The 15,192-nt window shown below is 36.1% G+C and overlaps 3 protein-coding genes across 4 annotated transcripts; all 3 read left to right on the forward strand.

The window, feature by feature from the left end:
• The first annotated feature begins 232 nt into the window (after positions 1–232).
• Positions 233–1,225, forward strand: LOC126760046 (uncharacterized). Its single transcript, XM_050475385.1, has one exon. It carries the CDS (start codon positions 233–235, stop codon positions 1,223–1,225), a length of 993 nt encoding a protein of 330 aa, XP_050331342.1.
• A 1,365-nt stretch (positions 1,226–2,590) lies between these two features.
• Positions 2,591–7,575, forward strand: LOC126760670 (kelch-like protein 17). 2 transcript variants are annotated; one of them, XM_050476491.1, is made up of 9 exons: positions 2,591–2,679; positions 4,777–4,947; positions 5,019–5,376; positions 5,453–5,833; positions 5,907–5,964; positions 6,043–6,214; positions 6,566–6,773; positions 7,176–7,271; positions 7,338–7,575. In XM_050476491.1, the coding sequence occupies exons 2-9, from the start codon at positions 4,796–4,798 to the stop codon at positions 7,542–7,544; spliced, it is 1,632 nt and encodes a 543-aa protein (XP_050332448.1). In that variant the 5' UTR covers positions 2,591–2,679; positions 4,777–4,795; the 3' UTR covers positions 7,545–7,575. The 2 variants fall into 2 exon arrangements, with proteins under 2 accessions (XP_050332448.1, XP_050332447.1); XM_050476490.1 differs by having other exon boundaries at positions 5,907–6,214.
• A 3,808-nt stretch (positions 7,576–11,383) lies between these two features.
• LOC126760672 (kelch-like protein 28) lies at positions 11,384–14,854 on the forward strand. The gene is made up of 8 exons (XM_050476492.1): positions 11,384–11,499; positions 12,490–12,660; positions 12,732–13,089; positions 13,142–13,243; positions 13,317–13,624; positions 13,847–14,057; positions 14,448–14,531; positions 14,598–14,854. Exons 2-8 carry the CDS (start codon positions 12,509–12,511, stop codon positions 14,790–14,792), a joined length of 1,410 nt encoding a protein of 469 aa, XP_050332449.1. The 5' UTR covers positions 11,384–11,499; positions 12,490–12,508; the 3' UTR covers positions 14,793–14,854.
• Positions 14,855–15,192: the final 338 nt, after the last annotated feature.

Below are 15,192 nucleotides of genomic sequence, written 5' to 3' on the forward strand. Positions count from 1 at the left end.
ACTTTGGGGTATAACAGACATCAGAAGCATTTCTCACGAAGCAGCACTATAGTTTTGAAGTCCTTTCTCTACTACTAAAGGGGGTAAACGCAACTATTAAGCCCCCAACGATGCTTGGAAAACTTGTTTGTAGCTCTCACATGTATTTATAAGACTGCATTGACTTTTTTATAATTATTTTAATAAAACCTAAACAAGTTGTATAGAAGTAACCACTCACTTTCTCAATTAGATGCTGCTTGGCGTGCTCACCTTGGATAGATCCACATGGATCGCACAAAAAAGCCAGACACTACTATTCACGCTCTTAATATTCTACATGACAACACGGTCAGATGCGAATCCTGTCTCCATACCGGAAATAAATGGCAAATCTGGTAAAAATATTGCCGTTTCATCTTCAAATCCCGCATTGCTGATCAAGCCGAGCCCACAGGACGCCCAATTGAACTCGTTAAATGCCTATGCCACCAACTACGGACACTTTGCTGCACAATTCTCTAACAATGCCGCGCAAGGTGGCAACACTAACGTGCACGCAGACAGCAGCACGACCAGCAACACAAATACCAACCACTTTAAGGCATCTTTCAAATTGCCCGAGGTCGAGAATAATTTTACACCAATACAAACATATAATAACGGTAATAGCATGCCGCATGCGGCGCCTTTAACCGCAATTGCCGCGTCGCCGAATGTCAACAGCATTGCCAACAATAACGCACCACAAGCCACACCCGTTCTAATGCAGTACCTGCCACACGTAATGCCGGAAACAGGCGTACAATATCTGCAATTGATACCGACGCGTCCGCTTATTGTGCCCGTAAGTCCGTACTTAAACGGCAATGCGCCGCCCGCGGCAGCACAAAATGCCGTCAATGCTGCAGCGCATGCGCTACACCCACCATTGGCGGCCGCCATCAATGCTGCACCAATGGACTATGGCGTCCGTTCACCGCCCATATTGGCAGCCGAGCCCATTAATAGTCAACAGCATGCTGCCGCGACTGCCGCTTTGATAGATATGTCGCAGCATGCAGCGCCGCCGCCATACGGTATACATACATACGCGAATGCCTTACAGCCGTATCGCAGCAGCTATCGCATAAATCGTGAAGTGAAGGGTAAGAATTTTCCCAGCACATTGTCACTCAATATGAACGAATACATACCGGGCCCCAATGAGACACTGCGACCGCTGTATATGCGCGGCAGACCGTGAATTTGTTGGATGTTGAATAACGATTATTTTTGTAAATTAAATAAGGAATATACATACATACATATATGTTTTAGGGTTAGTAATAAAAAAAAATTCTAAATCTATACATATACAACCACGTTTATGAATAAGCGGGATTTGGTTTTTAAGCTCTCTGCGTTATATGATGCTTACTTGTCTGATAGCTCTCAGACCGAACTGTCAGCTTACACATATTATATTTCTTGACAACCGACGGCTCAAAACGTCGAAAGAACATAACTCGAACTCAGACACATCGAGCGCGGTCAATCAAATAATTGAGTGTAAATTTAGCTTTGAAATCGGATAAACTGTTAGTTTTAGTGTTGGGTACGACTGAGATCTCCGAGAAAGTTCTTAAGCAATTCCCACAACAGCCGGTTCTATGCACCGGAATTGACCCGGATATTAACCGGCCAAGGGCTGTTATTTCGGTGAACTAACCCCGTTTAGATCCGTAAGTCTTAAAGGCTAGCCAGTCAAAAACGTAGAACGTACGCCCGACTCAGCTGATATGACCTAGCTTATGGGCGCGCAATGTAAGTGCACAGTGAAAAACGCTACACCCTTCACTCTTTGACGTAGGATGACGTGAGAATCCACGACATTTGTTTAAGAAGGTTCTTTAGATTGGATTCTGAGCAATTAAATGTACCTAACCACTAGCAAAAGTTGGTAATAACTTGAGAAAATGATATCGGACCTAAATTGGTCACTTTCAGAATTTCAGAAAAACTCATCACCACTTCTACCTTCGAGAAATTTGGATTTCCCGTAGAAACCAGTTAGCTGATAGACAGCAAAAGTGTATAAAACTCTTTTCTTACTCTCTCTTACTCTCTCGCTTGTCAGCTTGGCAGCGGACCCTGATCTGTTTTCTGAGCTGGCAACAAAACACAATAAGGGTGTCGTCAATCAGCAGTTAGTGAAAAAGGCGGTATGCTAGAAGAATAACGCTAAAACGAACTGCAAAAATTAGTGCGTTGTTGAAGTTCTGCAAAATTAGATGTCAGTAGTTTGTAAAATTATGAATGTATATGGGCCTACCACACTGGGCAACCAAGCACACAAAAATAATGTGGTTACCCAAAAGTTCTTTATAAAATGCCCAATGTAATATTTTTCAGCAGTGGCAGCTCTCTCTCTTTCTGAAACTAAAGAGTTTCATTTCATTTTATTTTTGCTTAATCTAAGTCATTATAATCTCTTTAAATCTCTCAACACAGAGATTGAGACAGAGAAATATTATTATTACAAGAGCGCAAAGAGATCGCTTATCTAAGTTATCGCTGTACTTAGTAGCTCGGATGTCGAAAAATATTTTAGCTGCAGTATTGTGCGAATAGCAAAGTGAATCAGTTCAATTACCTTCAATTGCTGCTGTGACGAGTAAGTTTACATTCACACCATATACATACATCTACTAGATATCGGTATGTATTTACAAGAAAATAATAGAGATGTTGATAAGCATAAGTATTATTCATTTCGATTATTGTTTCTATACTTTATTGAAATAACGGGAATTACATCGACGTTTTGAATACGTCTTTGCAGTTTATGAAAGCAAGTAGAACAACAAAGAATATTTATTTTGCACATATATACATACATATGTACATACATACAACAGTTGAGAACGCTTCGTAATTGCAGCGCTCAGTGTGTCTAATTTCCAATATCTAGTATATTGGTAAAACCCCGAACTCCGTTTTGGACTCGAGAAGTCACTCAATAATCGAATCTTAACATTCGATTTTACAGTTATGTGACTAATATCACAGTACAACAGCTAATCTGGGGGGTGAGAAATTCCAAGTCAGGGTGATGGTACTAGGTCAGTATAGTAAAACCCTCAAAGGGTTTGGCGTTCGTATGTGTCAGTTTTTTTTTATAACCTTTTAAATTTTAAAATAATCCCAAAAATGTTCCACAGTGTATTGAAGCTCAATATGCGAGCACAACAAACCTCGCGATTAAAAAGTATCCAGCTATAAATTTATTGATTATTTCTATTAAATTTGATTTCTTGGTGAATGCTTATTTAAAAAAAGTAAATAATGCATCTAATGCCCACTGTAACGGATGTGGAGAAAAACTGAAATATTAATACATATATTCAATATTCCACGATCACTGATAAGATTATCAATCTTATCTTATAGATTACTTATACAACGTTATCAGAAAGAGAGTAACACAGTAACTCACATATTGACCGAAATATACTAGGTCTGCCGCAAAAGAAACAGGACTGTTAAAAAAAAAATTAATATTTTTCAAAAGTTATATTTTTTAATCAAAGTAGTTTCCTTGTGCTTCGATACAGTGTTTAGCGCGCTCAATTAGCATTTCAAATGAGTGTTTAAGGTCATTTTTCGGAATGCTCTTGAGAATATCGGTCGTCGCCTTTTGGATAGCTGAAATGTCCTGAAACCAGTGTCCTCTCATAGGCAAATGTTTTCCAAAAGTTTTCCAAAAAAGGTAAAAATCACAGGGTGCCAGATCAGGTGAGTAGGGTGAGTGATTAATGGTTAATATGGACTTTTTTGTCAAAAAATCAGTGACAAGCGTCGACCGATGACACGGCGCATTATCGTGCAACAGGCGCCAGGACCCTGCCTCACGGTATTGTGGTCGAGCACGACGAATGCGTGACAAAAGACGCTTCATAACACCAAAGTAAAACGCAGCATTAATCGTTTGGTCAGGTAGGACGAACTCTCAGTGTACAATACCCTCGGAATCGTAAAAACAAATCAGCATTGTCTTTATTTTTGACTTCTGAAGGCGACTTTTTTTGGCCCGACTTCTGATCGTCACAGAGGCCCTCACGACCTTTTTGGAATCGCTTAAACCACTCATGCACATTACTGCGAGATAGGCATTGAGCACCACAAACTTTTTTCATCATTTGAAATCTTTCTGTAAACGTTTTCCCAAGTTTAAAACAAAATTTAATATTTGCTCTTTGTTCAAAATGCATTTTACGACCGATGACCAAAAGCTGTTGTCACTGTTTGATCGATAACATCGATTGTATTTATCCAATTGTCTTAAAATGTTTACGAAATGTCAACAAGAGATCACACTTTTTATTTCATATACCCACCAATAGGTGGCGCCATCAAAAACAGTAATATTTAAAATGTTCTGTTTCTTTTGCGACAGACCTTGTATGTATACAAACCGAAACGGTAATTCGAAAATGGGAATAGTGTTAGTATTGACTCAATATTATCTATTCTTAACGCAATTGCGCATTATTATAAGGAGGGCTGTTGCCTGAAATTCAACCTTATATCTCACAGATTGACCGTTATTTTCAGTAAACGGTAAAAAATGAGCCGTAAAAACTGGGCACTACGTATTCGGTATTTGAGAGTTTGCAAACTTGTAGTCCGATTTTAAAAAATATATTTCATGGTCTCAAGGTCCAGTCATTTCAAGTTTTTGCTTGAAAGCAAAGATCGACTTGAGTTTACTTATTTAAAGCATTTCATTTAAAATTGCAAATTTTATTACAAAAGGAAAATTCAGTAACTAATAATGGCCACGAGTTGTATTCAAAGACCTGCTCTTCAGAGCGATTCCAGTGCTCTGAACCGCTTCATGGAAAAATTAATGGCGAAAATATTTAGGTTCTACGATGAACAGTCTCTAATCGATGTGACATTTAAAGTTTCAAATCCAACGGCTCTGTAAGTATTACTTTGTCCTCAGCTTTCATAAAATGACTTAGATTAATATTTTTAATTTTTGGATTGCTCAGTGTACCCGCGCATCGTTTGATACTCGCAGCAGCGAGTCCTTACTTCGAGAATATTTTCAATAGCGATCAAGGCAATAATCCTATCATCGAGATAAATGATGTAGACAGCGATATTTTTGAACGTCTAACAACCTTTTGTTACACCGGCCAGGCGCTGATTACCGTTAACAATGTCGGTGCCATGCTGAAAGCGGCAATCCTATTACAATTGGACGATGCCATAACAAGGTGTGTGGAGTACCTTATGGCAAATATAAGTGAATACACATTACACGATGCTTATATGCTTGAGCGAGAAACCCGATGTCAGCTTCTTAAGCAGAAATTCATTGACTACGAAACAAGGAATTTCATGGAGGTGAGTCTAAATATACACGTAATGTTTCACAATAGCGGTACTTGTGTAATTGAAATTTTGTTTCTGATAATACTAGATCAGCCAAAGCGATGAGTTTCTGAATTTTGATGTTGAAAGATTTAAATATATTCTGGAATCTGACAATTTGAATATAACACGTGAGGAAGATGCTTTCGATGCCATAAACCGTTGGTTCAACTACGACGTTCCTGCGCGTGAAGAACAACTGCCGCTTTTAATAGCTTGTCTCCGGCTTACTCAATTCGATGCGGACTTTCTGTTGAGACGCATACGGCCGTTACCAGGCTGTGAGTTGCTGGCCTTCAAGGCGTTTTCGTGGATCAGTAAGCCGGAAGCACGAACAAACATAAACATGCGATTTACAGAACCACGTGGGGTCAGCGCAGCAAATTGTGGTGAGAAAACATTGCTCGCACTTTGTTGTGTGGAAACATGGGTAAACGCACACTGTGGCTTATATTCAAAAATGATATTCTTTAATTAATGTACGTCCAATATTTTTGGAATAGACGAATTCCAAGCTGCTGCAGTATAACAAAACTGAGGATAAGTTGCAGGAATATGCGAGTATAAATTTCAATTACCAATTTCATAGAACTATTTTAAAGGATGATAATATATTATTTACTGGCGGTGAAAACAAAGATGATGAAACAACATCCAACATCGTCCGCAGCTGGAATATACGGAATAAGACATGGCAATATTTGCCCGCCATGAAACAAGCAAGAAACTCGCACAGCGTTGTTGAATTAAATGGTAAAATATACGCAATTGGTGGTTTTGATGGGGAAAAGCTTCTGTCGTCGGTGGAAAGGTAAATACGTTTAAATCTGTAACAAATAACCTAACAATGGCGATTGTGAGCTTTAACAATTAAAGGTTAACTTTATGCTTAATGGTGAAAGCACTTTAGACTAGATGTGTTAGGGTGGTATGGATGGTGCACAAAATAAGGTACTTCTACATTTAAGAAGGCGGGAACTCAATGATATGTTATGATTGATTGACTCTGACTTTAGAAAACTCCAACTCTTTGACATTGTCAACGACTTCTTTAGAATAATTCTAGGTTTTTTAATAGACTACACAACGTTACGAAATGCCACTTTTGACGCTTCAGTTTAGAGATATTCATTCTTTTTTCATTGCTTTTGTTTATTTCCAGATATACGACTTCTGATGGTTGGGAGTTCGTGAGCAGCTTAAATGTTGGACGATATGGCGCCAGTACAGTGGCTTTGAATGGAAAAATCTACGTAATAGGCGGTGTAAAGGACTACTTTAGCTTATTAAAATCCGTCGAATGCTACAACCCGGATTCGAATACTTGGACTTCGTGCGCGAATATGAGAGAATATAAGCATTCACCTGGTGTAAGTTTGATTAATATATAATTATTAATATAAGTACAACGTTCATCAAGTCCTAATTTGGAAGAAAGAGGAAGAGTCGAAGAAATATACCCTTCTTTACCACGTCTTTACTTAAGTGTTTAAATATTAACATTCGATTCCTTGGATCTCTTTTACTACAGGAATTCATATCCTGTCAGAGTATTCCAATTTATTTGTGAATGAGATTACCGTTACAATAAGAGTCCATTTGATTTCACCGTTGCAAGTCTTCCCTAGAGTTTTCAAAACCAAGAAAAGTAGCTCCGCTTCAATAAAAATTACGAAAATTGTCTAATTGAAAACAGTGACTGATTTATTTAGTCGCCCTCTTAGCTCTATTAAAACTAAATACAACGTTAATTGTTACTTTTTATATTCCAGGTAGCTGCACATAAAGGTCACATTTATGTTGTTGGCTGTTTCCCTGCAAACGGTACAGTTGAACGGTACGACCCTCAACGGAACACATGGTCACAGGTATATTAAGTTGATTTTTGCCAATCGCTTGATCTTAAACTAAATATTCTTGACAAAATTTCACAGATTTGCTCTTTAAATGTTGGCCAAAGTATTACATCTTGCGTATCGCTAGAAAATAAACTATGGGCTATTTTCTCCTCCGGTAACAAAATATCTGTATCAGTCTATGACGAGGAAAATGACCGTTGGGAACAAAAGTGCGCATCACCCGGAACTAATGTTATTTCCTGTTTTGTTGTGCCAGTAGCCTTACTGACGTCGATTGAATAACCAATATTAATAAATATTTTTTTATAACAAATTCTCTTCTAAGAAATATCAAAAAATCTGATTTTCTCGCTTTGGAAAATGCGGCACGTATTTTGTATGCTACACAGGTTTTAGTTAATATACTCTTACAACTCGATGTCTACAGAATCAGGACAAGACATACACTTGCGTATACAGTTATTTGTAATTGATTGACGAGAAAATGCAAAGCACAGTCGTTTTAGGTTTTTTGCAATATGCCAACAAATATCAATAATACAAAAAATATTTTCGAAATTGTTGAATAAATTAAAATAATAGCTAATGAAAACAAGAAAAACGTTAACTTCGATTGCACCGAAGCTAAATACCCTTCACAGGTGCATTTCTGTTAGTAACTATGTGTTCAGTTTGTATGGAAGCTATATGCTATAGTAATCCGTTCTAAACAATTTCTTCGGAGATTACATTGTTGCCTTGAACAATAACATATACCAAATTTCGTGAATATATCTTGTCAAATGTGAAAGTTTTCCATACAAGCATTTGATTCCGATCGTTCAGTTTGTATGGCAGCTATATGTTATAGTGGCCCGATATCGACCGTTCCGACAAATGAGCAGCTTCTTGAAGGGAAAATGACGTTTGCAAAATTTCAAAACGATATCTTAAAAACTGAGAGACTAGTTCGTATATATACAGACAGACGGACAGACAGACGGACATGGCTAAATCGACTCAGCTCGACATACTGATTATTTATATATATACTTTATAGGGTCTCCGACGATTCCTTTTGGGTGTTACAAACTTCGTGACAAACTTAATATACCCTGTTCAGGGTATAAATATTATTGTGTACGGCGTAAATGAAGCGTACAAGTTTTTGAGAATATACATATGAAAGGGTTTAACATAGAGTTGCTCGATTCGAGTTGCCCATGTTAAAGGAAAGGGAAACACCAAAAGCGAAGTTGCCGACAATGAGCAATAAAAGTTGTTAGTCTGAACTCAGACTGAGTAAACTCTTCTCTCTTTCTCTCTCGCTTTCTACTTCGCCTCATTTTATGAGCAATCGATCAGAAAACTTCTAATACAGATAATGAAAAGTTATTGCATTTGCAGTGGTTTTGAAAAAGGTGAGCGCATTTCACCACAATCAGTATCAGCGGACTTGAAAATATCACAATTGAGCGAAATAATATTGTATTACTCTCAATGCAAGTATTTAGTTAAGTTTTTAGATTCGCTTTCAAACAAAGAGCAAGCGCTTGCATATTTTATTTACAGACATCTCATCTTGCAACAACTGTTATACAGCGAATTCAATTTTTTTATAATGCCCCAGTGTATGGTTTGTAATGTTTGAAAGGTATACATATCTTTATGTTACGTATTCATTTATTTACATAGTTATGTAGTTATACCCTCCGTTCAAGTTGTTGCGTATACGACATGGTGGTCTTTGATCGAATTTCAATCTCGCTTCAATATTGAAGCAAAATGTTTTGCGTTTGGTTTAATCTGAAAGATAACTTAAGTAAATATGATAAACACAATGAACATAATTGTAGACGCATATAACTTTTCCAGGAATGTCTTTGGGAAAGAAAACAGACACACTGTTGGCGCTTTTACTGACACTGGGATTCTATCACATCCACCGTGTTTGAAGAAATATTTCCAGTTATAGCTCTAAAATCTTCGAACTAGGACTGGGGTACCAAATATTTACACAAACTTGAGTTCCGTTTTTCAAATTACTTATTTAGTGTTCAGTTGGTAAGGCTGAAATTCACGAGTAAAATTGTGTTGGTGATTTTGCTGAATCCACTGCAGGCGACAATGGAATTTGGAATGGAATTTGTGTGCATTTTATCACCGGAATAGGTTCTGCAGTAAATTAAGTTGGACATGAAGAAGTAATGCCATTTTGAAAAAATGCGTCAACTGATTCGTATCAAACAATGTTAAACTGAGAAAAATTCTGGTACTAAGTGATTTGCAATAAACCCTAATTAAGGAGAAAAGCTTAAAAATTGGGAATTGAAGATTATTTCTGTAAAAATTAATAAGTTTTTGAATTTGAAGCCCTTCATTTAAAGGTCAATTCTTTTAGCTATTTATTTGAAAAGACGGTTCTATTGTAGGTAAATATTGTACATTAAAGATGACATATAGTCCGGCCACTTTGGCATGAAGAAATAAATCTCAAAAACTGCGATTCTATTTAAACCTTTTCAACACAGATAAGTTTAGAAAATTTATTTTTATTTTTATTAATATTTTTTTTGAGAGAAAGGTGCTCTTTTTATACCTTTTTAAATAAATTTTCTTATGAGTAATACCATAAATATGTTTGATTTTCTCTTTTTGCAAGAAGCGGCAAACTCCTAAAGGTTTTATTTAACATTCCTTGCATCCTCGATGTTTACAGAACCACAAAAAAACATGCTATCAGTGGATTGTAGAGATTTGGCAAAAGCGCATCGAGGAAGACCTGAAAGGCATTCCTTCTCATTTTTCAATTCTTTCAACGATCGTTTCAAACGAGTATATAAAATATGTGAGAAAATTTAAAATTTATCACATAATTTTTATATGTGTTGTAATATCCAGAGATTCAAATTGATGTGATGCAGTCATTGAACTCATTTAAATTGTTAGCCAGCGGAATTCAATCTTGTAGTAATGACTGAGTTTATGGTTAATAATGTTTGGAATGGCAGACATATCTATATGTTACATATCCATTTATATAGTGACACGATTTTACCCTAAAAATATACTCTGTTCAAGTTGTTGCGTATACGCCATGGTGACTTTTGATTTAACTTTGCTCCCGCGTCGGTATTGTAGCAGCATGTTCTGCTATTGGTTTTAGAGCGTCGAAAGGCAAGCAAAAGTAACTAATTAATCTAAATGATATATATATATATGTATATTAGGGTGATTCAAAAAAAAAAAATTCGATTGGTACTCTGAAAAATAGGTTCCTAGACACCTCTAAGAAAGCCTCTCCAAATATGAGTTTTTAATTGTAACGGGAAGGTCCTCCTACATATAGTTTTCTACTTTTATTATTATCAGATAGAAAAATTTATATCTCGCTTCCAACTACTTGAAAAAATATCTTGATTCTTAGATTTTGTAGGAAATTGAATGCCCTAAAAAAAGTTTCCTATGATTTTTTCGTAAACCCAACCGTTTAAAAGATATTAACAGTTAAAGTTTGATTATTTTTGGGAAATTTTTTTATTTCTTATTAATTTTATAACTCAAATGACTCACATTATTTCATACTATTTTTCATGGAATTCTATCAGAAACCAAAACACTTGCGGTAATTTTAGTTTTCTCGTGTAAAAAATGATAATCAATATTGAATTCCCTGCCATTATGAGAGTTCTTCCGATATCTACCCCTGATGAAATGCCAGAGGTTGAAGGGGAGTTAGATGGGAGATTATAGGTCCTCTCAGCAAGCCCTTTTCCAATTGGTATTTTTGTTCGAAGATTTGTGTTTTACAGCAGGGTGATGGGTGTGTCAGTGACATTTATACATACATACATATGTATGTTAAATCAGTTTTGGGACATTAGAGAAGTGGGAAGGTTGTCTTTTAGAAATCTGAGTTTCACATAAGCAGACAGCAGACCATTGCCGAATTGGTAATGTCAAATGATCTTAATGAAATACTAGACTTATCATATAGGCTGGCTACTCTCAGAGCAGAACTATGTAACACTGTTCTGTTAACATACTTTAGACCTCATCAACACAGAGACATAAATGTTATATTTGTGAGAGGGTGAAGTGGTCTCTTCTCTGTGTTATCGTTGCACTTAGTTCGGATGTAGAAAAATATTTTAGCTGCAGTATTGCGCGAATAGCAAAGTGAACCAGTTTAGTCTTCTTAAATTTGTGCTGTGACGAGTGAGTTTACATTCACACCAAATACATCTACTAGATATCCGTAAGTATTTACAACAAATTAATTAAGATATTGATAAGCATAAGTGTTAGTCATTTCGGTTATTGTTTTTGCACTTTATTGTAATAACGGGAAATACATCAACGTTTTGAATAACTTCGTAGTTTGTGAAAGCAAGTAGAACAACAAAGAATATTCATTTTTCACATACATACATACTATGCATTCTGTGCCGAGATCTTATCCGGTCCGACGCAAAGTATGAGTCAACAGTTGAGAGCGATTAATAATTGCAGCGCTCAGTGTGTCTAATTTACAATATTTAGTATATTGGTAAACCCCCGGATTCGGTGTTATGTTAACTTATAGTTTCCGGCCGCTTACATAAGAGCGTTTTTAAGACGATTGCATTTGAAGTTCAACATTTTCAAAAATAATAAATGCGATTTATCTAAGTTAAACTCATTTTACATAGATACATACATATTTTAAGTAGTATAACTGCAAGGAAGCAGTGCACACTGAAAGATGTCGAAATGGTATTTTCATTGTTCGGTTCGAGGGAATGGTAGTAAGCAAGGATTCGATTCTACTTGAGTAACAAGTTTACTTGAAAAATAATCGATTTTTGAGACTCGACCTTTATTTTCAGAAGTCGATCACGAATCGAGTCGGAGAAATAACAGTTAGATAATCTTTATTTCAGTTATTTATGGGGATTTGGAGGAGTATTGATTCAATTTTACCCTTATATAACATAAGGGCGCAACATTATAAGATCACAGCTTATTGGCCGATTTTTCAGCAAAAAGTCAAAAAAAGAAACTAGGTATTAAATATTCGGTATCTGAGAGTTTGCAAACTTGTGGTCCGATTTCGATTTCTTGAAATTATTTTCTGATTTGTAAAAATTTATATATTTCATCGTCTCAAGGTCCAGTCTTTTCGAGTTTTTGCTTGAAAGCAAAGATCGACTTCAATTTACTTATTTAAAGCACTTTATATAATATTGTATCTTTTTTATTACAAAAGGAAAGTTCAGTAAGTAATAATGGCCTCAAGTTCTACCCAAACACTTGCTCTCCAGACCGATTCCAGTAAGCAGAACCGCTTCATGGAGAAATTAATGGCGAAAATAGTTAGGTTGTACGGCGAAAAGTCTCTAATCGATGTGACATTTAAAGTTTCAAACCCAACGGCTCAGTAAGTATTACTTTTTCCTCAGCTTACATAAAATGATTTAGATTAATATTTTTAATTTTTGGATTGCTCAGTGTACCCGCGCATCGTTTGATACTCGCAGCAGCGAGTCCCTACTTCGAGAACCGTTTTAAAGGCAATAAAGGCAATAATCCTATCATCGAGATAAATGATGTAGATAGCGATATTTTTAAGCATCTAATAACCTTTTGTTACACCGGACAGGCCCTTATTACCGTTAACAATGTCGGTGCCATGCTGAAGGCAGCAATCCTGTTACAATTGGACGATGCCTTAGGCAGTTGTGTGGACTTCCTTATGGCAAATATAGATGAATACACTATACAGGGGGCTTATACGCTAGAGGATGAAACGAAATGCGAACTTCTAAAACAAAAAATCGTCGAATACGAAATAAAGAATTTCATGAGGGTGAGTCTAAATATACACGTGTAATTGAAATTTTATTAAATGATAACTCTAGAAATACCCAAGCGAAACAATGCAACATTTTCTGAAATATATGCGATTCACAGAACCTCGTGGAAATTATGGTGAGAAAACATTGCTGGCAGTTTGCTCGGAGGTAAACGCACACTGTGGCTTATATTCAAAATTGGTAATCTTAAATTAATGTAAATACAATATTTTTGGAATAGATTAATCCCAAGGTGCTGCAATATAACAAAGCTGAGAATATGTGGCTGAAATATGCGAGAATAAAATTCGATTACCATCAGTTTAGGACAATTTTAAAGGATGATAACTTATTATTTATTGGCGGAAGTAAAGATTATGCAGCAGTCGACATCGTCCGCAGCTGGAATATACGAAATAAGACATGGCAAGATTTGCCCGTCATGAAACAACCAAGACGCTCACACTGCGTTGTCGAATTAGATAGTAAAATCTACGCGATTGGTGGACGATCTCTTCTGCATAATAAGGTTACGTCGACGGTGGAAAGGTAAATACGTATAAATCTGTAACGAATTAATTAACGATGGCGATTGTGAGCTTTAACAAAAGCAAAAGGTGAAAGCACTTTAGGCAAGATGTGTTAGGGTCAACGACTTCTTTGGAATAATTCTAGGTTTTTTAATAGACTACACACCGTAACGAAATGCCACTTTTGACGCTTCAGTTTAGAGATGTACATTCTTTTTGCAAAGTTTTTGTTTATTTCCAGATACACGACTTCCGATGGTTGGGAGTACGTGAACGACATGAATAATGAACGATATGACGCCAGTGCAGTGACTTTGAATGGTGATATCTACATAATTGGCGGTAGTATTAGTAGCGACCGTAACACCTTAAAATCCGTCGAATGCTACAACCCGGATTCGAATACTTGGACTTCTTGCGCGGATATGATTAAACCGCGCAGTTTACATATTGTAAGTTAGATTAAAAAATAATTATTAATATTAGAAGAAAATTCATCAAGTCATGATTTGGTGGAAAGAGAAAGAGTCAAAGTATATGACAACTTTACTTAAGTGTTTAAATATTAACATTCGACTCCTCGGATTTCTTTAACTATAGGCGGATCTATGTAACCGAAATTCGTATCCCCTCAGAAATTTTCCAATTTATCTGTGAATCTGTCGCTGCAATAAGAGTCCATTTAATTTCATCCCTAGAGTTTTCAAAACCAGGAAAAGTAGCTCCGCTTCAATAAAATTTACCAAAATTGTCTAATTGAAAAAAGTTACTGATTTATTTAGTCGCCCTCTTAGCTCTATTAAAACTAAATACAACGTTTATTGCTACTTTTTATATTACAGGCAGCTGTTCATAATGGTCACATTTATGTTTTAAGCAATAGCGGTGTTGAACGATACGATCCTCAGCAGGACACATGGTCACAGGTATATTAAGTTGATTTTTGTCAATTGCTTGATGTCAAACTGAGTATTCTTGAAAAAATATCACAGATTTGCTCTTTGAATGTTGGCCATGGTTATAAAGCTTGCGTATCGCTAGATAATAAACTATGGGTTATTGGTGTCGATGGTGTATCAGTCTATGACGAGGAAAATGACCGTTGGGAACAAAAGTGCGCATCACCCGGAACTGATGTTATTTCCTGTTTTGTTGTGCCAGTAGCCTTACTGACGTCGAATGAATAACCAATATTAATAAATATATTTTTTGTAATAAATTCTTTTATAATAAATACCAACAAATCTGATTTTCTCGTTTTGGAAAATGCGTCATATATTTACATACACTTGCGTATACAGTTATTTGTAATTGATTCACGAGAAAATGCGAAGCGCAGTCATTTTCGTTTTGTAATTCTTTACGGTTTCAAATGAATATTTACAATATGTTTCAATAATTGAATTTTATTAAATAATTTTTGTATGTATTGCAATATGCCAACAAAAATCAATAATACAACAAGCTATTTTTGAAATTGTTGATTAAATTAAAAAACTAGCTAATGAAAAATAGTTGTGTACGGCGTAAATGTTTGAGCAGATATGAAAAGGGTTTAACAGAGAGTTGCTCGATTCGAGTTCCCAT

This window comes from Bactrocera neohumeralis, chromosome 5 (genome assembly GCF_024586455.1).
Source record: "Bactrocera neohumeralis isolate Rockhampton chromosome 5, APGP_CSIRO_Bneo_wtdbg2-racon-allhic-juicebox.fasta_v2, whole genome shotgun sequence".
NCBI classification, from domain to species: domain Eukaryota; kingdom Metazoa; phylum Arthropoda; class Insecta; order Diptera; family Tephritidae; genus Bactrocera; species Bactrocera neohumeralis.